Source organism: Gymnogyps californianus, chromosome 26 (assembly GCF_018139145.2).
Source record: "Gymnogyps californianus isolate 813 chromosome 26, ASM1813914v2, whole genome shotgun sequence".
NCBI classification, from domain to species: Eukaryota; Metazoa; Chordata; class Aves; order Accipitriformes; family Cathartidae; genus Gymnogyps; species Gymnogyps californianus.
The window spans coordinates 2,868,238-2,894,581 of record NC_059496.1 but is presented as its reverse complement, the minus strand read 5'-3'; the positions used below and the strand labels follow the sequence as shown (position 1 = coordinate 2,894,581).

At 50.8% G+C, this 26,344-nt stretch overlaps 1 protein-coding gene and 2 pseudogenes across 1 annotated transcript; 2 read left to right on the top strand and 1 right to left on the bottom strand.

Annotated features, from left to right (window-relative positions):
- Nucleotides 1-26,344, top strand: part of LOC127026016 (ribosomal protein S6 kinase alpha-3-like) — a 233,403-nt pseudogene that overhangs the window by 193,099 nt on the left and 13,960 nt on the right.
- Nucleotides 2,523-3,462, bottom strand: LOC127026042 (olfactory receptor 49-like; annotated as a pseudogene).
- LOC127026005 (olfactory receptor 1020-like) lies at nt 15,267-16,225 on the top strand. The gene is given in 2 exon segments (XM_050911128.1): nt 15,267-15,738; nt 15,741-16,225. Coding segments are annotated over 2 exon segments (957 nt in total).

The following is a 26,344-nucleotide window of genomic DNA, read 5'->3' as shown; positions in this document are numbered from 1 at the left end:
AAGTTTTGGGAAAATCTACATTCAGGGCTTGATTCAGTTATCCACACAGGGTGGCCACTGCCCCTGGGGTAGCTGAAGCACCCCTGTGTCCCAGGACATATGGGAGCCCTTCTGGAGCATGAGCTGGTATGCAGGCAGAGTACCTCAGGGGTGGTGGAGGGCATCGCCTGCCTCCAGCACTGCTGGGCAGGCTGAGCAGGAACCTCTACAGCACAGCAGCACATGCTTGGCTGTGAGTCCCTCCTGACTGGCCAGCAGTGCGGAGAAAGATACTTGCACTCTTGAAAGCCATTACAATATTGTCCCCAACAAGATGAAAGATTTGGGGAGGTCAGGGGGTTAGCTGGGACGAGAGATGGGAGATTTGGGGGAGGGAAGAGGGGTTTGGCCAACAGAGATGAAAGCTTTTGAAAGAGGAAAGATGTGTTCAGGTAATTTTTGATGCCACTGCAACACTGACTGTGAAAACTTCATGTTAGGCCTTTACCCTGTTTCTAACCAGGAACCTTAAGCCCTAATCTTACCCCTAAATTCTACCCTTCACACCTGACAGGAATCCACTACTCTAATCCCTAACCTCAAACCTTACCTCTAAACCAAAGCCCAAACCCATAAACTCTTACTCTCACCCTATTGCTCACTCCAATTCCTAGCTTCTATCCCAACATGAAATGCTAGCCTTGACCCTAACCCTCACCCCAGCCTTACACCAAACCCTAATCCACAAAGCAAGCCCGTACCCTAACACTAATAGACTCAGGGCCAAATACACCATGGGGCGTCATTTAAAATACAGAAAGGCCTAACGAGCTATTTCTCCTCCTGTAGTTTTCTTTCAAGTCTTCAAGACCTGTACAGCTAATTGGAATCATTTCATAGTAGGGTTAAAGAGGAAAAACTTCAAAGCGCACCTAATAAAAATATATTTTTTAAACATTCTATTTAAATTTTCAGTTTAGAGAAGAGGTGATAGCAGCATTCTCCAATTGATATTGATGCAGAGTGTCTCCTCAGGAGGGTCTGGGCAGCAGAAAAGCAGTCCCTTGAGGTCTGACACTGTATGGAACAAACCTTGCTCCTCACCTCCCCAGCCTCCCCATTTCTGTCACTGGCCGCCTGGGACTTGCTTCACTTTGCCTTCCATCAGACTTCTCTGAACTCTGGGAGCTGAATGTTACAGCTCCATTGCCCCATCTCCCACCTGCTTTCCTTAGAGAACTGGCTGCACACAGGCACAGAAGCATTTTCCTGTTGCAAGCAAAGAAAAGTAAAGCATGATAAAGTTTCCTAAACAAGAAACACACTCCTGAAGCATATGCTAAGTACAGGATATCTCTAATGAGGTTGCCTTTCTGCAAGGGATGATCTTATGAGAAATGTTCTAGACAGACAGACACAAACCAGCAGATATAAACATAAGGAAAGAATTGGCTAAAGAGACAACTAGACTCCTGAAAGTCAGGCAAGCTTTAACTCCCTGAAGCTCAAAGCAGCAGCACAGGTGAGAGGTATCTGAATGAACAAAGAGTAAAGGGAGGAGAAAACTAGAATAATGGAAAGGGCCTCTGTCTAGACAGTCTACTGAATGAAATAATGCCAGGCACAAGTATCGGCTGGGAAAGGAGTGCTGGAGAGCAGCCCTGCAGAAAGGGATCTGGGTGCTGGTCGACAGCAGGCTCATAGGAGTCAGCAGCGTGCCCTGGCAGCCAAGAGGGCAAACCGCATCCTGGGGTGCATCAAACACAGTATAACCAGCCGGTCAAAAGAGGTGATTATCCCGCTGGATTCAGCATTGGTGCGGCCTCACCTTGATCCTTGTGTGCAGTTCTGGGCCCCACCATTTTGAAAGGATGTTAAGATACTTGAATGTGTCCAGAGGAGGGCAACCAAGCTGGTGAAAGGGCTGGAAGGAATGTCCTGTGAGGAACAGCTGAGGACACTGGGCTTGCTAGTTTGGAGAAAAGGAGGCTGAGGGGCGACCTCATTGCTCTCTACAGCTTCCTGAGGAGGGGAAGTGGAGAGGGAGGTGCTGATCTCTTCTCCCTGGCATCCAGGGACAGGACGCGTGGGAATGGTTCAAAGCTGTGCCATGGGAGGTTTAGACTGGACGTTAGGAAGCATTTCTTCACACCTGGACAAGGGGCTGATGGCTCTCCCAGGGCAGCCCTGGAAGGAGCTGGACAAGGTGTTCATTCCTCAGGAGCCTGTAATTTGGGTTCCCACCTGCCACTGTGCCTCTGTGCTCTTCTCAGGTTGTGGAGATGGGTTCTTGATGAGCTGGTGGCTCTCCTGTGATGGGCCTGGGAGCAGCTGGGGCAGGGTATTAACTGAGTTACTCCTCCTGCCATTGTCAGTGCCTTCTTTGTGTGTGCAGATGAGCTTCTTATCGCTTAACCTAACACAATCCAACAAGAACATAAATCTCCTGAGGCATCTGTATTTGGAGGTTACATACATATGCATTGGTATGCTTAACATATGAGAGCAGACCATTGGAATTGCTGTCCAGAAATGCACCAGGATTAGGGGAAAAGCTGCATTGTTGCAGGGCAATGGCTTCGTTCAGGGCCAGTATCACAGTCTTGTTTCTAAGACTGTAGATGAACGGATTTAAGAATGGGTACAGGACAGTGTTCAGCAAAGCTACAACTCTGTTTGTCTCCAAGGAAACATCTTCTGAAGGACACACATAGAGAGCAATGCAGCTCCCATATGCAATGGCCAAGGTGATGAGATGGGAAGAACAGGTAGTAAAAGCTTTTTCTCTCAGAGGCTGCTGGAAGGTGTAGAATACAGAAAAGGATGCCCATGTAAAATGCCAGAGTTAAACATAAGGAACCCAGTATGACTAATGATGATAAAACAGAGTCTATTTTCCAAAGCAGGCTGGTGTCAGAGCAGGACAATTTGAATAAGGGTGAGTTGTCACAAAAAAAATGGTGGATCTTGTTGAGCCACAGAAAGTCAGCCTGTAGAGGAGGACCAGACGGTAAGTCGAGAGTGTGATGCCTGTGACCCAAGCGGCAACAACCAGGTGGATGCAGAGCTGAGGCTTCATGATGGCAGCATAATGCAAAGGCTGGCAGATGGCAACATAGCGGTCAAAGGACATGACAACAAGTAGAACAAGCTCTGTACAGCCCAGGGCAAATAGAAATAGGATTGGGCAAAGCAGCTGCTTAGTGAGATTGTTCTCTTACCAGAACTCAGGATCACAAACAATTTGATGCTTGTGGAGGATGTAAACCAGATTTCCAGGAAGGACAGATTGCTGATGAAAAAGTACATGGGGGTTTGCAGGCGGTGATCACATACGAGGAAAATGATGGTTGCGTTCCCCATCACTGTTGTCAGGTATATGAGCAGAAGGACCAGAGAGAGAAAGAGCTGTAGGCTTTGATCAAGCCCTGAGAAACCCTCTAGGATGAACTCAGTAACTGCAGTTTCATTTTCTGCTCCCATGCTGAATTTCAGTTCATCCTGCCGAGACAGGAACATGGCAAAAAGCAAGTGTGATAATTTCACAGTCTGGATGAAAAGTTCGGTCCTTCTTTTCTGCTTCTTTCCTTTCCCGCAATCTTCCTATATAACACACAGAGAGAGAGCCCTTCAAGCATTGCTCACACCCTGATTTTTATGTTGTACATTTCAGTTAGAGTCTCAGAGCATTTCCTGCCTTCTTTCTACCTTTTTCAAACACTCACAAAGGATTCTTTCTCCAGGACAGAAGATTTTAAAGAGGCTGTTAGCTATTTCACCCCATTCCTGGGAAATTCCAAATTCACTCAGACCTGTTGCAAGCATCTGTGACACCTCTGTGCCAAACTGATCTCTTCTATTGCACAAATGCTAAACCACATCAAATCAAAATCAAATCAAATCAAATCAAACCAAACCAAACATGTATGTTGAAAGCTATTCTTTCTACTTTTCAGTACTTGCCTTTTTGGACTAGGAATCCCTGAGAATCTGTTGATTTCAAAAGAAGTAATGTCAAGTATCTCTTCTGTAATGCCCTGCTTTCTTCCACAGCTTCTTGCTCTCTGTTTCTTCAGCAAAGGGGGAGGGGGTAGAAGAGGGACCAAGTATAACTTGCCTTCTTTAGTACTCAAAATAATGACTGAAATTTATTATGGTTCCACACAGTCTCATCTGACATCCGTCTGCACTGAAATGCCGTTGTTTCGAAACAGCTGCTCATTGCTATGACTATCAAATGTCCTGACCTAAAGGCAGAGCAAGAGAAGAGTGTCTGGAAGAGATTTGTAACCTTTCTTTTGCATGCCAGTTATAGGTTGGGAGGACCCAGCCTCTAGCGTTTTCTCTTGTCTCCACTGACAGCAGAGGGAGCCTTGGGAAAACAAGTTCTCACAGGCACCTGCAGCAAAGTAGATGAAACTCACTATTCAAGTCTCAAATCTCTGATTTATTATTATTTTTTAACATCAAAATACTTATCTAACAGAAGGAAGCACAAGAAGAATCTATGCAATAAAGACTGATGTTTTTCCCTTCATCTTTACATTTGTTTGTAGACCTAGAAAGGAGCAGAGCAGATGGCTCCAGACCCAGGATGATTCCAAATGCAAGGGGAGGAGAGGGGGGAGGAGAGGGAGGGTTTGAAGGAGTGAAACAAAGCTTCTCCACAGACTGTGTTGTCCCCTCAGGCTCTGTCCCAGGGCACAATGGGTAGCACTTACACAAGGAGTCAAATGGGAAGTTCCGTATAGGGCAGTGCTCCATGTTTGCATTGACATTTTAGCTTGGGGCTCAGGCTAGTCTTAGATCCCAAATGCCCGGCGTGTTCTTTGCCTCTAGTCTGGCATAGGGGAATCTCTGCACTGGGTTCGTCCAGAAAACTTTCTGAGACTAAGCTGCTTGCTGTATTTGAGCAAAAGCTCAAGCTCAGTCACCTACAGCAGTAGGAGCACAGTAGTGTGAGGGGTTGCAAATGGCCCTGCAGCAATCACAACACATAGGTTGTAGAGATATAAACTATGCCAATACAAATTGAGAAGATCCTCTGAGCAATGTTTCTCCACTCAAACCATTGTTGTCGTTAACCCTGGCCAGCAACTAAGCACCACACGGCCGCTGCTCACTCCCCGCTCTGGGATGAGAGGAGAATCGGAAGGGTAAAAGTGAGAAAGAAGCTTATGCATTGAGATAAAAACAGTTTAATAATTGAAAAGAAATTTTAAAAAGAATTCTAAGGAAAAGAGGAAAATAAAACAAAGAGAGAAGAAAATAAAACCCAAGAAAAAAAAGTGATGCAAATGAAAACAATTGCTCGCTACCAGCTGACAGAATGCCCAGCCAGTCCCCCAGCAGCAGCACCCGCACCAACCTCCCCCCTAGTTTTATTACTGAGCATGACATCATATGGTATGGAATATCCCTTTGAGCAATTGGGCCAGCTGTCCCAGCTGTGTCCCCTCCCAACTTCTTGTGCACCTCCAGCCTACTCGCTGGTGGGGCAGTGTGAGGAGCAGAAAAGGCCTTGACTCTGTGTAAGCACTGCTCAGCAATAACTAAAACATCCTTGAGTTATCAACACTGTTTCCAGCACAAATCCAAAACATAGCCCTGTACAAGCTCCTATGAAGAATTTTAACTCTATCCCAGCCAAAACCAGTACAGATGCCCATCTACAAGAAAAGCCAGAAGGAGGATCCGGGGACCTACAGGTCTGTCAGGCTGACCTCGATGCCAGGGAAGGTTATGGAGCACATCATCTTGAGTGCCATCACATGACATGTACAGGACAACCAGGTGATCAGGCCCAGTCAGCATGGCTTTATGAAAGGCAGGTCCTGCTTGACTAACCTGATCTCCTTCTATGACAAGGTGACCCGCTTAGTGGCAGAGGGAAAGGCTGTGGATGTTGTTTACCTGGACTTTAGTAAAGCCTTTGACACCGTTTCCCACAGCATTCTCCTGGAGAAACTGGCTGCTCATGGCTTGGACGGGTGTACTCTTTGCTGGGTAACAAACTGGCTGGCTGGCCAGGCTCAAAGAGTTGTGGTGAATGGAGTTCAATCCAGTGCTGGCGGCCGGTCACAAGGGTTGTTCCCCAGGCCTCAGTATTGAGTCCAGTCATGTTTAATAACTTTGTCAATGATCTGGACGAGGGGATCGAGTGCACCCTCAGTAAGTTTGCAGATGACAGCAAGCTGGGCGGGAGTGTTGATCTGCTTGAGGGTAGAAAGGCTCTACAGAGGGATGCATTGATGGGCTGAGGCCAATTGTATGAGATTCAACCAGGCTAAGTGCTGCGTCCTGCACTTGGGTCACAACAACCCCATGCAATGCTCCAGGCTTGGGGAAGAGTGGCTGGAAAGCTGCCTGGTGGAAAAGGACCTGGGGCTGTTGGTCGACAGCCAGCTGAAGATGAGCCAGCAGTGTGCCCAGGTGGCCAAGAAGGCCAATAGCATCCTGGCTTGTATCAGAAATAGTGTGACCAGCAGGACTAGGGAACTGATTGTCCCCCTGTACTCGGCACTGGTGAGGCTGCACCTCGAATACAGTGTTCATTTTTGGGCCTCTCACTACAAGAAAGACACTGAGGTGCCAGAGTGTGTCCAAAGAAGAGCGATGAAGCTGCTGGAGGGTCTAGAGCACAAGTCTTTATGAGGAGCGGCTGAGGGAACTAGTTAAGATCGAGTTAAGATCTGACCCACACTTCGACTCCAGATGAACTTTTCTTTCTGCCAAAACCAAGAGCATTTTCCTTTCACACTTGGGTTCTGATAGGGACTCCCAGACACCTTGGCCACCTTCTTCCTCTACAACACGGCTTGCTTCCAGAGACTGCTCCCCTGACTGAAGGGAGCTGAGGGTCCTCACTGGTGCCCACCCAATGCCGGTGGCAGCTGCAGAAGTGTATCCTGATCGATCTGTGCAGGTACAGTCTGGAGAGCCAGGCCTGGCAAGGACTTAGAGCCCGTTTTGCCAAGTTGCACCATGCTGTTCCTCCGCAACTTCCTCAGCTCTTGCAGCGTTGAGGCCTATGGTGAGCAGGACCCTGTGAGTCTTGTGCTGCCAGTGGGAAGGAGGAAGCCAGTAAGCCTTCTCCAGCCCATCAGTCTCTCTAGGAGAAGACCCAGGTGTGCCTTAGGCACTCATTCTATCCAGCACCTGGACTCAGATGCTCCTGGTCTCCCCTGTGCATGCACCCAGGCATTGGAGTCCAGGATGTTTGCGGCCCTGCTCCACTTGCTGCAACACAGACCTCGTAACCTACTCACCGGTGAGTCTAGCTTGAAGTTCACTGCCATTCACACATGCCCACTAAGAACAGAGAATGCACCCGCGCCGGAGGTAGTTGGAAATAGGCTCTAATGAGAACACAGGACACAGGCTAGTGACCAAGTGCAGGGCCCCGTCAGAGAAGCCTACTGACCAGAACCTGTTTACACTCAGATGGCCCCTTTTTTCCCCTTTCCTCTCTTTTTCCTTTTTGTTGCCAAACAACTTTGTTGCTGAGTCTGTTCTCCTTCAGACTCAAAAGGAGTTTTCCATGACTACAAGCATCAGGAACTTATTGGAATGTCTTAATTCCAGTATTACAAGTAACATAGAGATTATGGTACTGTAGGCATCCTAGTCAAGAGAAGGCTTCAAGGGAAATTGGAAGGAGACCATTGCAATGGCTCTGTGGGTGTGTAGAAGAGATGCTTCTGAAATGATCATAGGATTATAGAACCATTTAGGTTGGAAAAGACCCTGAAGATCATTGAGCCCAACCGTAAACCTAACACTACCAAGTTCACCACTAAACCAGGTCCCTAAGCGCCCCATCTACACGTCTTTTACATACCTCTAGGGATGGTGACTCAACCACTTCCCTGGGCAGCCCGTTCCAATGCTTGACAACCCTTTCGGTGAAGAAATTTTTCCTAATATCCAAAACTAAACCTCCTCTGGCGCAACTTGAGGCCATTTCCTCTCGTCCTATCGCTTGCTACTTGGGAGAAGAGACTGACCCCCACCTCACTACAACCTCCTTTCAGGTAGTTGTAGAGAGCGATAAGGTCTCCCCTGAAGCCTCCTTTTCTCCAGACTAGACAACCCCAGTTCCCTCAGCCGCTCCTCAGAAGGCTTGTGCTCTAGACCCTTCACCAGCTTCGTTGCTCTTCTTTGGAGGCGCTCCAGCACCTCAATGTCTTTCCTGTAGCAAGGGAATCCTCATAGGCCAGATGAGACCCAGGAGACATAGGAGTTATGCACTATGAGTAGCATGGCCTGAGGACCAGGGTCTCCTCCCTGTAATGGATGTGGACAATAAAGACCACACTTTCTTCTGTGGATAAGAATCCCCTAAATACCTATCCACCTCCCTGGCACTTGAGCTGGATGAATAATGGATTTCATTATTTTTTTAGTGACTGAATTGAAAATGCGCATAAATAAAGAAAAGAAGCATCCAAGTTCACTTTGAGCACTTCATTAAATGAACAAAGAACTATTCTCATCGACTTCAAAATCTTCTTTCTTTTGCACAGCCAGGAGGCTAGTACATGTTCCGTGGGTTGCCAGTGAACTGAAGCCAAAACCAGCTTCAGTCAGCTCAGAGAAGTTTTACCTTGAAAGTACCTTCGTCTTTTGATTTATGAGACTGACTCATTGCCAATGGCTTCTGTGCAGACATTTACAACTATCTGAGATGAACCTCTCCCAAATCACCTTCTCTGAGCCACTCCTCTTGGTTCCTTCTGCTACCCATGGGAAGAGAAAAAATTCCCTTTTGTGACTGATCACGTCCAAAGGTGGGTGACTATATGCTCACCACTTAACAGCTCTCTCTCCACTGACCACAGAAAAAGGCCTCAGATCAGATGCCTAAATCAGAGATTAGATGTGAGCTTAGATCTTACTATAGTTTAAGTTCAGACCTAAGATTTTGACCTTCATTTAGACTATTGCTTTTGGATTCATCTGTGCACAGCACCTCTGATAAGTCACCTCCTTTCTAATCTTTCTTCCATTGGCCAAGAGGACCATGCGTTCATCTGGAGGTAGAAAGATGGTCCATGGAGAGAAACAGACGATTCTAGAGTGATTTCAGCTGTCCACATTAAGTGGGATAAGTTATACTTCCTGAATACCTTTGGGGGTATTTGGGGGATATTTTCTTCCTGCTGTGAGCTAGACGATGAGGTCAGGAGCAGGTATTGTAATAAAGATGTCTATACTTGGACAGAGGAGAACTCCTCTGTCAGGAAGCAACAAGAGCAGAGCTACTCCCTACAGGAAGACAAGCTGGGAGCCGAGGGAGACACCATGGCTGGCAGCACAGGTGCCTCTCCAGCCAGGCCCCAGCCCCACAGTAGCTGAGCAAGGCAAGCAGGACAGGCCTGGGGATGGTGGCCTGCAGTCAAGCCAGGAAGTCAATCCATTGACTAGGATGCGGTTCAGGTCCAGTGATCACCAAGCAGGCCCACAGTGATAAGGCAGTGCCAAGATCAAGCCAGGAAGACAGTCTGCAGTTGAGGTCCAGATCAAAGGGCTCCGTGGCCAGACAAGAGCATGGGCATGGGCATGGGCATGGGCATGGCATGGGAGAGTCAGAGGCTGATCTGGAGACCAGTACTCTACAGCATAGGGTAGGGTAGGGACTTAACGCCTAGAGCTCCTAGGCCCATGACTGTGGACAGAGGCCTCAGCTAAGGCTGATCAGGGTCATTTGGGTTAATTCCCTCTGGCCTCTGACATCCCCCAAACTTCAAGAGGAGTTGAACTGAGTCCATGAAGCAAAGCAGAGAAGTAGGCCTGAGGGGAGATAAAACAGAAGGATCTCCTGATGTCTGTTTTGCTGAAGACTTGGAAGAATTATAGAATGATAGAATGGTTTGGGTTGGAAGGGACCTTAGTGATCACCTAGTTCCAAACCCCCCTGCCAGGGGCAGGGACACCTTCCACTAGACCAGGTTGCTCAAAGCACCCATCCAACCTGGCCTTGAACACTTCCAGGGAGGGGGCATCCACAACCTCTCTGGGCAACCTGTTCCAGTGCCTCACAACCCTCCCAGTGAAGAACTTCTTCCTTACATCTAACCTAAATCTACCCTCTTTCAGTTTAAAGCCACTACGCCTTGTCCTATTACTACACGGCCTTGTAAAAAGCCCCTCTCCAGCTTTCTTGTAGGCCCCTTTAGCTACTGGAAGGCTGCTGTAAGGTCTCCCCAGAGCCTTCCCTTCTCCAGGCTGAACAACCCCAACTCTCTCAGCCTGTCTTCATAGGAGAGGTGCTCCAGCCCACTGATTATCTTTGTGGCCCTCCTCTGGACCCCAACATGTCCATGTCCTTCTTCTGTTGTGGGCCCCAGAGCTGAACGCAGTACTCCAGGTGGGGTCTCAGGAGAGCAGAGTAAAGGGGCAGAATCCCCTCCCTCGACCTGCTGATTATGCTTCTTTTGATGCAACCCGGGATACGGTTGGCTTTCTGGGCTGCAAGCACCCATTGCCGGGTCATGTTGAGCTTCTCATCAACCAACACCCCCAAGTCCTTCTCCTCAGGCCTGCTCTCAATCCACTCATCACCCAGCCTGTATTTGTGCTTGGGATTGCCCCGACCCATGTGCAGGACCTTGCACTTGGCCTTGTTGAACTTCATGAGGTTCGCACAGGCCCACCCCTCAAGCCTGTCAAGGTCCCTCTGGATGGCATCCCTTCCCTCCAGAGTGTTGACTGCACCACACAGCTTGGTGTCGTTGGAAAACCTGCTGAGGTGCACTCAATCCCACTGTCCATGTCGCCAACAAAGATGTTAAACAGCACCGGTCCCAATACCGACCCCTGAGGAACGCCACTCGTCACTGGTCTCCACAGAAGACAAACCACTTGTAAACCCCTCAGTAGCCAGTGTCACCTCAGCCTGAAGGCCTGGAGAAAGAGTCTCTCTGACCATCCTGGTCCTCAGAAGTCCTTGTATCCAACCTGGGACATTAGGGCCTGGATGGTATACAAGATGGGATGAAGAACTGGCTGGATTAGTGGTCCCACAGGGTAATGGGGAATGGTCCGTACTCTACCCAAAGGCCAGCTACAAACAGAACTCTTTGGGAGCCTGCTCTGAGACCTCTCCTCTTCAGTAGCTTTACCAATGACCTGAGAAGTATAAAGGATGGACCTTGTCAAGTTTTGGGATGACACAAAACCGGAGGGATGCAGTCAATTTGTTCAATGGGCAGATTGCCATGTCAAGGGAGCTAGACAGCAATGCCAATTCCATTGGTGTTGGTAGAATAGGCCAAAAAGAAATGCCCTGATCTGTCCTGACAGAAGGAAACATGGGACAGACTAACCCTCTATAATGGTGCTAGATAGAGGAGACTGACTGACTGCGGTAGCAACCCTGCTGAAAAGGACCTGCAGACCTTGGGGAACAGTAGGTCCGACTTGATTCAGCAGTGAGTCCTGACAGCACGGAAGGCAAACAGCACTTGAGATTGTATCAACAGGAGAGTAGGCAATAGGCAGACTCATTAGACCAGCACTCATTAGATCACATCCAGAATACTGCATCTGGCACCCCACCACCCCTGTACAAGAAAAACACTTATAAACTTTCATGAACTCAGCAGAGACACTAAGATGGTCAGGGCATAGAGTAGCTGAGCTGTGAGGACAAGCTGAGGAAAGTGGCTCTTGTTTAGCTTGGTGAAGAGACAGCTTCAAAAGAATGCACTAGCAGCCTTGCAGAACCTAAGAGGAGGTTACTGAAAAGAAAGAGCTGGGCTGTTTAGAGAGGCGCACGTCAGGAAGACAAAAGACATGATCACAACCTGAAAGAGGGAGATTCTGATCTGGAACAGGAAGAACATTGACCGTGAGGACAGACAGGCATTGGACCAAGTTGCCCAGGCAGGCTAGGGAATGTCCATCCTTCGAGGTTCTCAAGACCCCCCTGGACCCAGCCCTGACCACCAAGTCTGACTTCCCTGGAGACCATGCTCTGTGCAGTCGCTTACCCTAAATGACGTCCCAGGGTCCCTCTCTCCCTTTGCTTTCGGTGGAGAGACAGAGGAGTCCACTTGTCATGAGGTGCAAGTCAACAGAACTGAGAGGTATCATGTCCTCTTGCTCCCCTTGACCTAAAGCCTGTGATGGATGCACTCGACCCCTTAACCAAACCAGTGGTAGTTTGGTACAGGCTCCAAAGGAGGTACAGGCCTGAGCCATAAATGGGCCAAGAACTCCTCTAGTTTCAATCTGTTCTCTGAAAACCCACAAAGGAGCAGAGTGACACAGTGAGCATCGATGCATGTGAGCTTGGAACATCGATCATGTGATTAACACATGAATAGCGGGTGGCTTTTCCAAGACTCATTTGTCAAGGCACAAAGAAAGTTGTGGGTACGAGGAGTCTCATGCATACCTTTCACATCACATGTAATTTGACTACAAGACAACCATTTTATTCCATAAATATGACAGCCTAAGCGAGCCTTCTTTGAGCTCTCCCGGCTAAGCAGCCTCCCTGCATGGCAGTGATCTCCCCTTGAGCTGGGACGCCTCTCAAGGCTGCTCCTCGAGGCAGAGAGACCTCTTACCAACTGCAGATCTTTGGTAAGTGACCGATGTTGCCCATAACCTTGTAGTATGGTAACTTCGATTTTGTCTTGGTAACTTGGATTTGTGCCTTGGTAACTTGGATTTGTGCCTTGGTAGTTTTAAACATTGTTCAAATGATTGTGCCGTACAGTAATAGAGTGAACCTTGCCATCGAACTCTGTTAAGTTGCACTTTTACAACATCATATTAAAACCACTTTTGCTAATACAGTGGTTCTTTAAGCGATCTCAGTCACCCATTTGCGACAAGCAGGAGCAAAGGAGAACCCTGTGCACTATTGCAGGAGGGTGGAATCCTAACCGGCAGTCTAGATCAGTAGCTGAGCTCACTTTAGTCCCCAGCAAGTTAGGTTCCTTTGCCTCTGGGAAAGGTTTGGGTTTCCTCTCTCCTCAACGGGCAGAGCCTGGCACCCCTGCAGGTGATTCATCCTGTCCCACATTGCCAGTCTCCTCAGCTTAGAGGAAATGCCTCCTTCCTCCCCACCGACCATTCATGGAGTCTGGAAGGAGGAGCTGTGGCACATATCTCATTGTAGTTCTGCTCCATGAGTTTGAAGAGATCACAGCTCATTCCCCTGGCTCATTTCTGTCTTTCTAAGAGCGTAGAGGTCCAGGGGAGGGCAGCTCAGGGCTTTCATCCCCACAGGGCTTCACTTGCACAGTGCTCACTTTCTGCGACACAAAGAGAGTGTTGAGCTGCAGGAGCAACCTTCAGGAGACTCTTCTATAAACCCAGGAGGCGTTTCAGAGCTGGTGACATCCAGGTGCTGCTGAAGGCTCACAGAAGGAGACACTGACAGAAGAGTGCAAGGGCAGAGCAATGGCTGAGTCATGGGTCAGGGTCTTCAGGCACAATTGGAAAGGGGCTGATGGAGCAGGGAAGAGGCAGAGGATGGCACCCAGACCTTGCCTTTCATTCTCCATTACCCTCAGAGGAAAGGTTGTCACGTCATGCTGGGCATTACAGGTAGGTGCTAGATTTGCTGAGGCAGGTGTGGTTAATGTGCCAGGGGCTCTTTGCACAGTGGCAACTAGGAAGCGAGACCATGTGCCTTGGTACAGTCCTACCCTGCATGTCTTCTTATTCCAGCTCACTCTTTCCTCTAGATACCCTCTCTGCGTCCTTAACACTGCGGAACAGAAATACAGGCAGCATGGTTGTCAGTGCAGAGTCAGAGCTGTGGGCCATCAGCTAATGGGCACTCTCACACCTCAGTGGACATGAAGAGGTTTGGGCAGAGTGTCTGGGGCCAGTGTGCCAATACACGTCCCTCATTTTCTCCACTCTCTTAATCTCTCTCTGTCCCTTTCTCCATCTTGCTTGTATCTTAGGGATCGATCTCAATCCCTCAGCTCTCTCACAGTTCTCTCTCAGCCATCCACACGGGATGTGATTTACAGAGAGCAGTGAATCTGGAGCACCCTCCCCATGGAAGCACCTTCAGGAACAATGCATCCCAGTGTAGGCGGGGTGAATCACTGAGTAGAAGGGCCCCTCCATCCCAGGAACTCTCTGGGCTGCCTAGGTGCCTGCCTTGGCCATCTCCAACTCACTGTAAAAGGTATAAAGTTTGAGGCAGGGAATGATCAGGGACAGTGTTTTGTCTGACCTGAGTGTTACGAAAGCCCAAAGAGGAGGCATGGGCAAAGTGCTCTCTCTTTCAGCCACGGACGTTCCCTGAGCAGGCAATCAGGCATGTATCAGGCATTGACTGGAAACTTGTGCTTGATCATGATCCTGCACTGCCTCAGCCCCCACTCACCCTCAGGACACTCTTGTGTCTCCATTGCAATGCTGAACAAGGAGCCCTGAGAACTCAGATGGCAATGCTGAGGTCCAGCTGCTGTGCTGCTGCAGGGAGGTAGCCCAAATGCACCCAGAAATTGAAAGTGAGGAGGAAAACATGTTCAGCAAATGATCATCACCCCTGTCCTTTTCCCCTCCTTCTCGTGCAACATCACTTTTCTTCATTTGGCTTAGATGGCTTGGGTACCTCTTCTCCGGAATTCAGTTTTCCCCGCCCTTCTCTCCCAAGTTCACATCTGCTTGTAAGTCTCCTGTCTAACAGACCCTTTGCAGTGCCTTCAACAACACAGCTAGTAACTCCTGGCCACTCTTGGTCAGTGGAAAGAGATGGACTGTCCAGGGACAGAATTGTCTCATCAGAAAGCAAATGTTTCAGGGAGTTGAGACCACTAATCCTGTTCAGTGTCCATTCTTCCTTGGGGTGAAGAAACAATCTATGGCACAATGCATTCCCCTAAAGGCTTTTTTGCACGACGGGGCTTTTCTCTCTGGCCCATCTTTCCGTTGCTTGAAAGTAGGACTTGGCTAATGCCTATGCCAGCTACTACTGGGAATACCTTCATGTGTCATAATCTAGTGTGAGCAAATGAACATTCTCTTTCATTCCACAGAAACAGGCACCTCAATGCGGCAACTCGTCTCTCTAATCAGAGGAGGTTCTTCTAAGAAGAGCAGTTTGGCCCTCTCGAAGAACCTGTTCCTACCCTTTCACTAGGAATAGTGCTCCTAAACCAAGTGTGATTTCAGTCAAATGAGGGAAAACCTCCATGTTGTTTCTGGCAGGGATTTCTTCCCAACTCCTTTTTACAACAAACACAGAAGCGCATGCCCTTCCTCAGCTTCCCTTCCTGCCAAGTGGGAAAAAGAAGGTCCTACAGCACTTCATGGAGAAAGAGGAATGGGACAACCGGACATCACCAGTGGAGTTCCTCCTGCTGGGACTGAGTAATGTCCCCAAGCTTCAGATGCCTCTCTTTCTCCTCTCTCTCATGATCTACATGGTGACCGTGTTTGGCAACATCCTCATTGTTGTGCTGGTGGTGGCAGATCGGCATCTTCACCCTCCCATGTACGTCTTCCTGGGGAATTTCTCCAGTGTGGAAATCTGCTATACCTCCACTATCCTGCCCAGGCTGCTGGCCAGCTTCCTAACCAGGGACAGAAGCATTTCTGCTCAAGGCTGCATGACACAGTTCTTTTTCTTTGGCTGTTTTGCAGGTACTGAGTGTTACCTTCTGGCCACCATGTCCTATGATCGGTACTTGGCCATATGTCAACCCCTGCTCTATGCAAGCTTCATGAACTGGAAGGTCTGCCTCCAGCTGGCGGCTGGGTCCTGGCTAGCAGGATTACTAATGTCTCCATAGTCACTGGACAATTTTCCAAGTTACAGTTCTGTGGTCCCAATGCAATTGATCACTTCTTCTGTGATTTTGCCCCATTGCTAGAGCTTGCCTGCAGTGACACCACGGCGCTTAGACTGGTTACTTTCATCATCTGCTTCCTGGATGTAGTCTTCCTGTTTGTATTCACATTGCTATCCTATATCTGCATCATAGCTGTGATCCTGAGGATCCCAACCACCATGGGTAGGCAGAAGGCCTTCTCCACCTGCTCCTCTCACCTCATCGTGGTCACTGTTTTCTATGGTACCCTCATCGTTGTCTCTATGATACCCAGGACAGCCTCACTGAGGCAGCTCAATAAAGCGCTCTCCTTTTTCTACACCATCCTCACACCCATGGTCAATCCACTCCTCTACAGCCTGTGGAACAGGGAGGTCAAGGGGGCTCTAGGAAATGCACTCAGAAAAACTGTGGTCTGCATCGAGCACTCATACTAGTTGAGATCCACCAGGAATAAACAGGTTGTGGATCTCTTTTGATGAAGTGTGGACCACTCGTAAGCGCATATTTTGTGTACCAGCTGTATCTTTAGAAGTGCAGAATCTTGGGACTGTTTGTGGAGTGAGAAGGGGGAGAAGGGAATCTGTGTCTTAAAGAAATACAGGACTGGTGTTGAAAAGTGTAAAAACGTTCCCTGGCTTTCTTCCTTCTTTAGCGTCAACACAATTGTGATCCTGTAAGTGGGAGCTGTTGAAATGCCACACCTGCCCAAGAGTGGGAGAAAACTTACTCTGAACACGCTGTTCTCTCTTCCATTACCCAGCCAAGCTGAACGGTGGGATTCCTGCATGTCTGGGATTCCTCAGGGCAGCTCCATATTGGCAGTGAGAAGTGGGCAGCTGAATAAAGCCCTTCCACAGGACATGTCTAAACCCGAGTAGATGAATCCCATCCCTCATGTTCTCTGGGCTTTCTAGCAGAGGGGAACTGTGAAAGCTAGTCTGATAGGGTCAGCCCCTCTGAAAAAAAAACGTAGATCCTTCTTCAGAAGAAAGGTACACAAGCTGGGTCTCAGTTTCCCAATTTTTTAACACCGAAATCATTACTTGCCCCTTCTTTCCTTCTCCTAATCCGACCCCCCTCCAACTCCCCTCCCCCAATGTAATTACTTCTTTCTTTCCCACTGGCTGGCTTAGATATTGCAAACTGAGTCCTCCTATCTTCTTCTTTCTTGCAAAAAGAGAGCAAGGTCAGCTCATGGGGCATGTGACGGGTACACTTGACCCCTAGCCATACTTTGGTTCAGGCTGACTAAGGAGCAACAGGCCTCACGCCCGGTGGTGAACTTGTGAGCTGGTAAGCTCCTGGCTCACGTACAAGGGAGTGAAGGTGCCTGTATTGGGTTTGTGTGGCAAGATTTTGGTAGCGGGGGGGGCTACAGGGGTGGCTTCTGTGAGAAGCTGCTAGAAGCTTCCCCTATGTCCGATAAAGGTAATGCCAGTGGGTTCCACGACGGACCCGCCACTGGCCAAGGCCGAGCCAATCAGCAACAGGGGTAGCGCCTCTGGGATAACATATTTAAGAAAGGGAAAAGAAGTTACAGGGGAGTAGCAGTTGCAGCAAGAGAGAGGAGTGAGAAGATGTGAGAGGAACAGCTCTGCAGACACCAAGGTCAGGGAAGAAGGAGGGGGAGGAGGTGCTCCAGGCGCCGGAGCAGAGATTCCCCTGCAGCCTGTGGTGAAGACCATGGTGAGGCAGGCTGTCCCCCTGCAGCCCATGGACGTCCACGGTGGAGCAGATATCCACCTGCAGCCCGTGGAGGACCCCACGCCGGAGCAGGGGATGCCTGAAGGAGGCTGGGACCCCGTGGGAAGCCCGCGCTGGAGCAGGCTCCTGGCAGGACCTGTGGCCCCGTGGCCCCGTGGAGAGAGGAGCCCACGCTGAAGCAGGTTTGCTGGCAGGACTTGTGACCCCGCGGGGGACCCACGCTGGAGCAGTCTCTTCCTGAAGGACTGCACCCTGTGGATGGGACCCACGCTGGAGCAGTTCGTGAAGAACTGTAGCCCGTGGGAAGGACTCATGTTGGAGAAGTTCGTGGAGGACTGTCCCGTGGGAGGGACCCCACGCTGGAGCAGGGGAAGAGTGTGAGGAGTCCTCCCCCTGAGGAGGAAGGAGCGGCAGAAACAACGTGTGATGAACTGACCCAAACCCCCATTCCCCATCCCCTTGCGCCACTCGGGGCGGGGAGGAGGTAGAGAAAATCAGGAGTAAAGTTAAGGCTGGGAAGAAGAGAGGGGTGAGGGGAAGGTGTTTTAAGATTTGGTTTTATTTCTCATTATCCTGCTCTGATTTGACTAGTAATATATTAAAGTAATTTTTCCCCAAGTTGAGTCTGTTTTGCCCGTGACAGTAATTGCTGAGTGATCTCCCTGTCCTTATCTCAACCCATGAGCCTTTCGTTTTATTTTCTCCCCCTGTCCAGTTGAGGAGGGGGAGTGATAGAGCGGCTTTGGTGGGCACCTGGCATCCGGCCAGGGTCAACCCACCAAAACGATGTTGCCTGTCACTCCCTCACTGGGCTGCTGGTTACTCTCTCCCTCCCCCATCATTCTTCGTTTAAAGCCCCCATTATGAGGGCAGCCATCCTGGCCCATTTTCTCCCACTATTTCATGGTCACTACAGCCAAGGCTCACACTCGTTTTCACATCCCTGATCAGCACTCCCTCTTTTGCAAAGATCAGATTGAGGTGAGCATCACCTTTGGTTGCCCACCTGGCATCGGTGCAAAGAGGTTTTACCAAGAGACCCCAGACACCTGCTGGACAGTAGGCATCCTGCTCTGCTTCCCTTCCAGTGAGTGTCAGGGTCTCTCAAGGCCCTAATGAGACCTGAGGTCATTGATCTGGAGACTTCCTTGAGTTGCTTACATGAGGCTTTGTCCAATTCCTTACCCTGATTGCAGTTGCTTTGTCTCCCACCGTGATATCACACCAGCAGGTCTCTTCTCTGACCCTCACCCACAAGGGCTCACCCAACCTATTCCACATCCCATAGAGAAGCTCCATACATACGAGAAGCTCCTGCACACAGAGGACATTTGCCTCCTGATCATTCCAGCCCATCTCTCCTCAGAAGCCTGTATGCACCACTGCAGCACCACTAGCAGTGTGAGCTGTCCCACCACTCCTCCCCATCGATTCCACTGATGGCAAAACTCTGTGATGGCACGTGGGACTCCAGCTCCTCCTGCCTGTACCCCAGGCTGAGGGCATTGGTACGCCTTTGGGCTGCATCGCCTCAGGTAGGGAACTGGGAACACGCTCAGGCTTCTCACAGGCCAACACAGTACCGAGTGCCCAAGACCCAGGAGGTGCAAATGCTCTGCCTGAGACCAGAGCCACGCTGGAGTGGACGGCAGATGGCAAAGTAAAGGCACAGAAAGAGGAAACGCTGCTCTCCCCAAGGCCAGAGAGAAACTGGCCGGGGATGTGCACCCTGGCAGGAGAGGGCTTTGCTGTCTGTGGGGTCTCTGCAGCCCCTGAGGGCCTGTGGTGGATGTCAAGCTGATCTCAAGGAAGGACAGTTGCTGCTGAAAATGTCCTTGAGCGTGGACATCCTGTGATCCAGGAACACTGTGACAATCCTTGGACTGTTCCTTGAGGGTATCATCAAGAGGGTGAGTAAAGGACTGTTGAAAGAAGAACCAGCAGAGTTTAGGAGTAGGCAAACGAATGGAGATCCCGACGTGATGTCCTTCCTGTTCATGGACTGCCCTGCATCTACTGGATGGAGGTGGGTCTGACCTTGCCTCACTCCAGTGGCGAGAGAGTGGCTGGCCAAAAGAAACTGAATCTGTCTGAGATGCCATCTGGGGTGTCAGTCACCCACCCTCTCTGGACAGGGATGCCTTTCCTGTAGCTCCTCTGCTGTCCTGACCAGCCACACGCAGTTGTGCTGTACAGCCCTGGCATCTTCTGTGGCACTACAGGCCTGTGTTTGGCCAGTGAGTAGCTGCCCTGGATTTAGTTAGGCAATGTTGGGATGTCCGTGAGACAACTGAAATTACAGTCAACAGCAATCGAGTATATACAGCTGATGGAGAAATAACATTTTAAAAAAGGACTGAGCTATCCCTAGGGCACATGAATCCATTTGACCAGCTGCCTCCCTCAACAGGCTGTCCTGAACATCATGAGTAGGGAAAAGTGCAGTTTTCCTCAAGGTGGGCATCTGCTGTTGGCCAGAGGAATTCCCCACCAGCCTTCAAGGTGATGCCCCCAGATGCTGTTCTTTCTCTATGAACTGCTCCGTTGTTAGTTTCCACTTGCCTGCACTTATCTTGGACCACCTCTGATACTTCCACTGTCACCAGGTGTATGCATCCATTAATTTGCATGGGAGCTGAGACAAGGAGCTCACATGCAGATGCCTATTTTCTAAAATCACAGAAAGGCACACCTGAACTGAGGCAAGAGGAATCCCAGCTCCTGAGGGTTTGTGGCAGGCATGGGAGAGACCTGAGTCTCCTTCCAGCCCCACGACTACAGACCCAGGATGAGATGCCTCGCTTGACTTAGTGGAATCCTTTCTCTCACCAGGGGTAAAGGAGATTCCTCCCTGCCACTGTCTGCGTATGCTGCTAATGCTGGGACACAGAAAGGTGACTCTCATGCCCAACTCTTTTCCGAATAGGAGAAATGCCACTGCTGGAAGGAAGTGTCTCTCCCCAGCTGAGGGAGGGAACATCAGGGATTGCTTCAGCCTGTTTCACAGCAGGTTCCCCTGGAGCTCCAGGGACACCTTGAGGGAGCCCAGAGGGGGCAGAGAAAGTGCTGCCTTGGGCTGGTCCTCTGCTGCTGAGCTGGGCTGGGCTCCTGGGACAGAGGGAGCTCACGGCAAGTGGGCAGCACTGCAGAGAGACAGCTCTGCCCCAGAGTAGCTCCTCTGCAAAGCGCAGCAGGGCTGAGGGCACTGCCTGCAGGCACCGAGGGGAGAGGAGCAAGGCAGAGAGAGGTTAGAGGCAATCTGTGGTGGGAGGATGCTGAGAGCTCACGGGGAGAGAAATCTTCACAGTCCTTAACACGGTATGTTTCTGGCTGCAGGGCAAATCAGCTGCAGTTCCTGGAGGGATCTCTTAAAGCTGGCACATCACACAGCCTGTGGGATCTTTCAGGAGGATTCTGACAGCTTCTCTAGTGGAGAAGAGGAGGACGTGCTGCAGAGCAGGGCTTTCCTGCTGCACCGTCAGAGGACAGGGTATGACCGCTGCCTTCTCTCAGGGACAGCTGCAGGACTGTGAAGCCAGGTGTGCAGGCATGGGTGCCCAGGGCTGTTCTTCAGAGCAGGGTCCCTTCGCCCCAGGGGGCTGTGTGCTGGGGCAGGGACTCTGCTGCCTGCCAGGGTCTGCACTCAGCCTGCCCAGGAGATCCGCACAGCACTGCAGGGAGAAGCTGTGGGTAGAAGGAGCAACCCCCGGCAGGGCAGGGCAAGGTCCTTGTGCTGTCGAGAGGGTGCTGCATGGGTCAGGGCTGCTCACAGCTCCAGATCATCCTCAGGACTTTTCAAGACGGACATCAAGGCAGGGGTTACCTCAAAAGAAAGGTGTCTGCCCTTTGACTTTTCTCCTCTTGGCTGGCTGAGTGGGCAGCAGGACATTTCTGGGGGGACTTTTTGACTGGAAGGTAAAAGCAGGCATTACTGTAAAGATAAGGAGCTTTCCTGAATCTGTGTTTCCGTTTCCAGCTCTGGAGGCTACAGATAACACCAGCATCACCTTTCAAGTTTCATCAGGGTTTTTCAGCTACTCTTTAGTCCCTGCACTCAGGGAGAGGCTGCAGGGAAGAGATGGGAGCACAGGGGCTGGAGCGAGGTCTGTGAGCACTGACAGGCAGGTGACATGGAGCCCAGGAAACAGCTCCCGGCAGGGACACCTCCAGGCAGCAGAGACACGAGCAGGGAGAGAGGGAACTGCTAAGGGAAACCCTGTTGCCGGGAAGGTCTGGGCACCTCCTGGCCACCCCCTGCAGTGCAGATGCCTTCCTTGAGCAACCCCCCTCATCTCTCGTCCGTCACCCAGCACAGCTCTCGGCCCTCCTTGCTGTGGGGTCTAGGGCGGGAGTCTCCTCCTTGTCCACTTGACCCGCAGAAGAGGTGACAGGCATCTCTGCTGCCACATGCCCATTTCCCACTGACCATCAATGAGGCTGAGGGATACTGTCCTGCGTTATCACCATCTGGGAGGTATTGTGCAGAGTTGCATAAAGGGAAAATCTTTCCCGAGCGCCAGTCTGTCTCTCTCCTTGCCTCTCTTGGCTGCTCTTGGCATTGCTGTCAGGCTCTCTGGAAATGGGAGTTTCAGCTGCAGAGTCATTTATCTTGTGGGTGTGTCCATGGGAAGAAGGGTCCCAGCTTTCCTCTGACCTGGGGGGCTGTGGGCAGTGCAGTCAGTGGAGCTAGGGAATGAGCTGACTCTCCCTTAATCAGATGCCATGCTTAGGACATTTGGCTGTCTCCTTGGGGTGTCCTTCCAAGCTGTGAGCTGCCCTCTAGAATGCAAATCTTTCTCATAGCATCTGTGGGTTATCTGAAAGCCTCACGGAGAAGCGCAGGGATGCTACAATGGAGGAAATGCTGTTGGGTTGCTGAAACGAGCATAAATGTCTGTCCTGGGCTAGAAGTGGGGTGTTGTGATCTTGAGAAAGGGTAAGACATCTGCTTGTCTGCAGTGGATCTTTCTGCTCTCAGCAGTGTCTGATTTTTTTCAGGGTAACATGGGAGTGAGATCCTACTCCATGTCATGAAGGAGTAAGCACAGGGCAGCTGGAAACAAAACGCAGAGACAGACCAGCTCCTCTCACTCTGCACGAAGCCACAGGCAATCATCTTGCCTCGCAGGGCTCACTCCGTTCTCCCTGAGTGTGGCAGAAATGCTGAGGGTTTCTGACTTCCAAGAACAGTCCACAGGTGAGATGGAGCAATGCTTTAAAAATAACCTCTCAAACTGCCTGCTGTCATACCCATTTCTTAGCACTGGGAGTGCAGATACTGACAAGCTCTTTTGTGTTAGGAGCAGTTTAACCTGGAAAAGTTCAAACACCAGGTCTGGCCCCTGCCCCCACTGTTCCCATGAACCCACTGCTGCACAGCAGGGCTGACTCCTTGGCAGCCACTGGGCAAAGGCCCTGCTCCCCACGGCACACTCAGCCAGCACGAACCAGAGCTTGAGCCACAGAGCTGAAGGTCTCCTAGAAAACAAAAAGGGTGGGTGTGTAGCTGAGGGGTGGGGGTGGGTCCATGAAGGGGAGTCCAAGAGAAATGGCTTTGCTTTTGCTCAGAGAAGTCTACCCTAACTTGTCACTGTCTTTTCCTCCTTCGACAGTGCCCCACACTCAGAGAAAGCTAACGTCCAATGGCAGCTCCATCACCGAGTTCCTCCTCCTGGCATTCGCAGACACACGGGAGCTGCAGCTCTTGCACTTCTGGCTCTTCCTGGGCATCTACCTGGCTGCCCTCCTGGGCAATGGCCTCATCATCACCGCCGTAGCCTGTGACCACCGCCTCTACACCCCCATGTACTTCTTCCTTCTCAACCTCTCCCTCCTTGACCTGGGCTCCATCTCCACCACTCTCCCCAAAGCCATGGCCAATTTCCTCTGGGACACCAGGGCCATCTCCTACTTGGGATGTGCTGCACAGCTCTTTTTCTTTCTCTTCTTGATGGTAGGGGAGTATTGTCTTCTCACTGTCATGGCCTATGACCGCTACGTTGCCATCTGCAAACCCCTACACTATGGGACCCTCCTGGGCAGCAGGGCTTGTGTCCACATGGCAGCAGCTGCCTGGGGCAGTGGGTTTCTCTATGCTGTGCTGCACACTGTCAATACATTTTCACTACCACTCTGCCAAGGCAATGCACTGAATCAGTTCTTCTGTGAAATCCCCCAGATCCTCAAGCTCTCCTGCTCACACTCCTACCTCAGGAAAGCTGGGCTGCTTCTCTTTGGTTTTTCTTTATCTTCAGGGTGCCTTGTTTTCATTCTGCTGTCCTATGTGCAGATCTTCAGGTCTGTGCTGAGGATCCCATCTAAGCACGGACAGCACAAAGCCTTTTCCGTGTGCCTTCCTCACATGGCTGTGGTCTCCCTGGTTTTGATCACTGCCATGTTTGCCTATCTGAAGCCCCCCTCCATCTTTTCGTCAGCTCTGGACCTGGTGCTGGCAGTGCTGTACTCGGTGGTACCTCCAGCAGTGAACCCCCTCATCTACAGCATGAGGAACAATGAGCTCAAAGACACCCTGAAGAAACTGATTCAATTATTCTTCTGTCAGCAGCAGTAAGCTGCATGTGTCTCTTCACAAGTGGTTTCCAATGTACCTCGGGAACCTCCTGTGCTTTGGGCATTTTATCTGTGATAACCAAGTTTATGCAGGAATGTCTGCATCCACACCACTTCTCCAGGGGCATGAACCCAGCCTGTCTGACCCAGAGGCCTTTGTACTTGTGTCTGGCACTACGGTACAGCTGGCCTCCTGTCTCACATCTCTGCAATAAAAGGGTGTTTCCTCAGGGCCAGTGTCTGGAGGTTGGGCTCTTCTTCCAAAGCTGAAGTGAAGGAGAGGCTGCAGAAACTTCCACTTACAAAGCTGTACTGCTGCGCTCAAGTTCTCCGTGGGCTGAGGGGTGGAGGACATGGGGCCATGAGTTTGGGAATGGGCGTGGGCTGAGCCTTCACATGTACATGCCCAGTACCCCGGGACGTGATCCCTGAAAGATCAGCAGGGATCTGCCTGGGATTGTCTCCTTGTGGGTTTTGGGCACCACCACCCGCCTCCCCTGCAGAGTAGCACCACAAGCTTGGGGCCCTGCAGGGAGCATGGGGAGGGAGCCAGGAACAGCCGGCCAGGCCAGCACGGACACACTCACCTGGGGAAGGCTCTCTAGGGAGCAGGGCCTCTCTTCTTACCCAGACCTTGGCAGACCCCAGAGCAGGGCTGTCTGTGAACCCTTGTGTGGGACACGGTTGGGGCTTGGCTGGGGCCAGGCACTGGGGGGCTGCAAAAGAAGGAGGCCTGGTGGGGATGGACACTGAGGGCTGCTATGGGGACTCTGGTGGGGGACGTTTCCCCACCCCAAACACACCCTGTCCTGTGCAGTGTCCGATGAGGGGGGCCATGGGAGCATGTGTTGGGCAGTGGGGCTGTGCTGGTGCAGGAACGGGTCACAGGTTGGAGCCCTAACACAACGATCAGGAGGTGGAAGCAAGGACAGGCTATGAAGGAGGAATTTAGAAAGATGACCTGAGCGTGCAGGTCTGTGTTTAGGAAAGACAAAGCTCACCTGGAGCTGATGGGGGCTGCAGGCGACATCAAGAGCCAAATGAAGAGCTTCAGCCACTGTGTTTGCAGTAAAAGGCTGGACAAGGCACAGGCTGCTGAATGATGAGAAGGGGTTCATAACAGCAGACACAGACGGGGCTGAGGCACTCAATGCCGCCTTTGCCTTAGTCTTTGCTAAAAAGGTCTCCCAGGCCTCTGCTCAGTGAAAGGGCTCAAGGAGGAGGAGAGCACATATTGACAGGAACCTCAGGAAGTCCCACAAGGACAAGTGCCAGTGTCTGCCCCTGCAGGGGACTCCCCCTGGCAATGGCACAGGCTGGGGGCTGCCTGGCTGGGGAGCAGCTCTGTGGGAAAGGTCTTGGTGGGCAGGGAGCTGGACAGGAGGCCGCCGCGTGCCCTGGCAGCAAGGGAGGCCAGCAGGGCCCTGGGCTCTATGACCATGAGCACGGCCAGGAGATGGAGGGAAGGGACTCTCCCCCTCTACGTGGAACTTGTTAGACCACATCCAGAACACTGGGTCCAATTTCCGCAACCCCAGTGCTGGAAAGGTGTTGGCAAGCTGGAGCGGGTTTAGTGAAGGGCCCTGAAGATGCTCAGGGGGCTGGATCACTTTCCCTGTGAGGAAAGGCTGATGAACCTGGGCTTGTTCAGCCTGGAGAAGGCATGGCTGAGGGGCACCTCACAGCAAGGGAGCCCTCACCTTTTTCACCAGAAGGCCAGCCATGCATTGGAACAAGCACTGGTCACCCTGGGAGAAGGTACAGTCCTCCGTCCTTGCAGGTTTTCAAGACCCAACTCGATTAAGCTCTGAACAACCAGGTCTGAATGTATACCTGACCCTGCTTTGAACAGACGGTTGGACTACAGACCTCTCTCTTTTAACGCTGCAGGCCTGATTATGATAGAAATGGTCAGACAATTTTGACATAAAAACCAAAACAATGAAGAAGTAAAGAAAAAGATCTAAAGGGCAGAAATAGTTTAGTATAATTTTCATCTTTTGAAATTCTTTGTGTTCTTGTCCTCCTTGTTTTGGTTCATTCTGATTTAATACACCAGTCTTTGGGGGGATTTTGTGACCTTTTCTTTTTTTAGAAGGAAAAGCCATTTCCCAAACGGATCTGGGATGCAGCTACAGGGACACAGATGCCTTCAGTCACAGGGACACAGGCGCCCGGTGCCAGTTCAGGTGCCCTGGGACCCTCTGCCCGGCCTCTATCAGCAGCCTCCGAGGGGCTCTGGTCTTCTGCAGGAGACCTCCTGCCCTGTCTGACAGCAG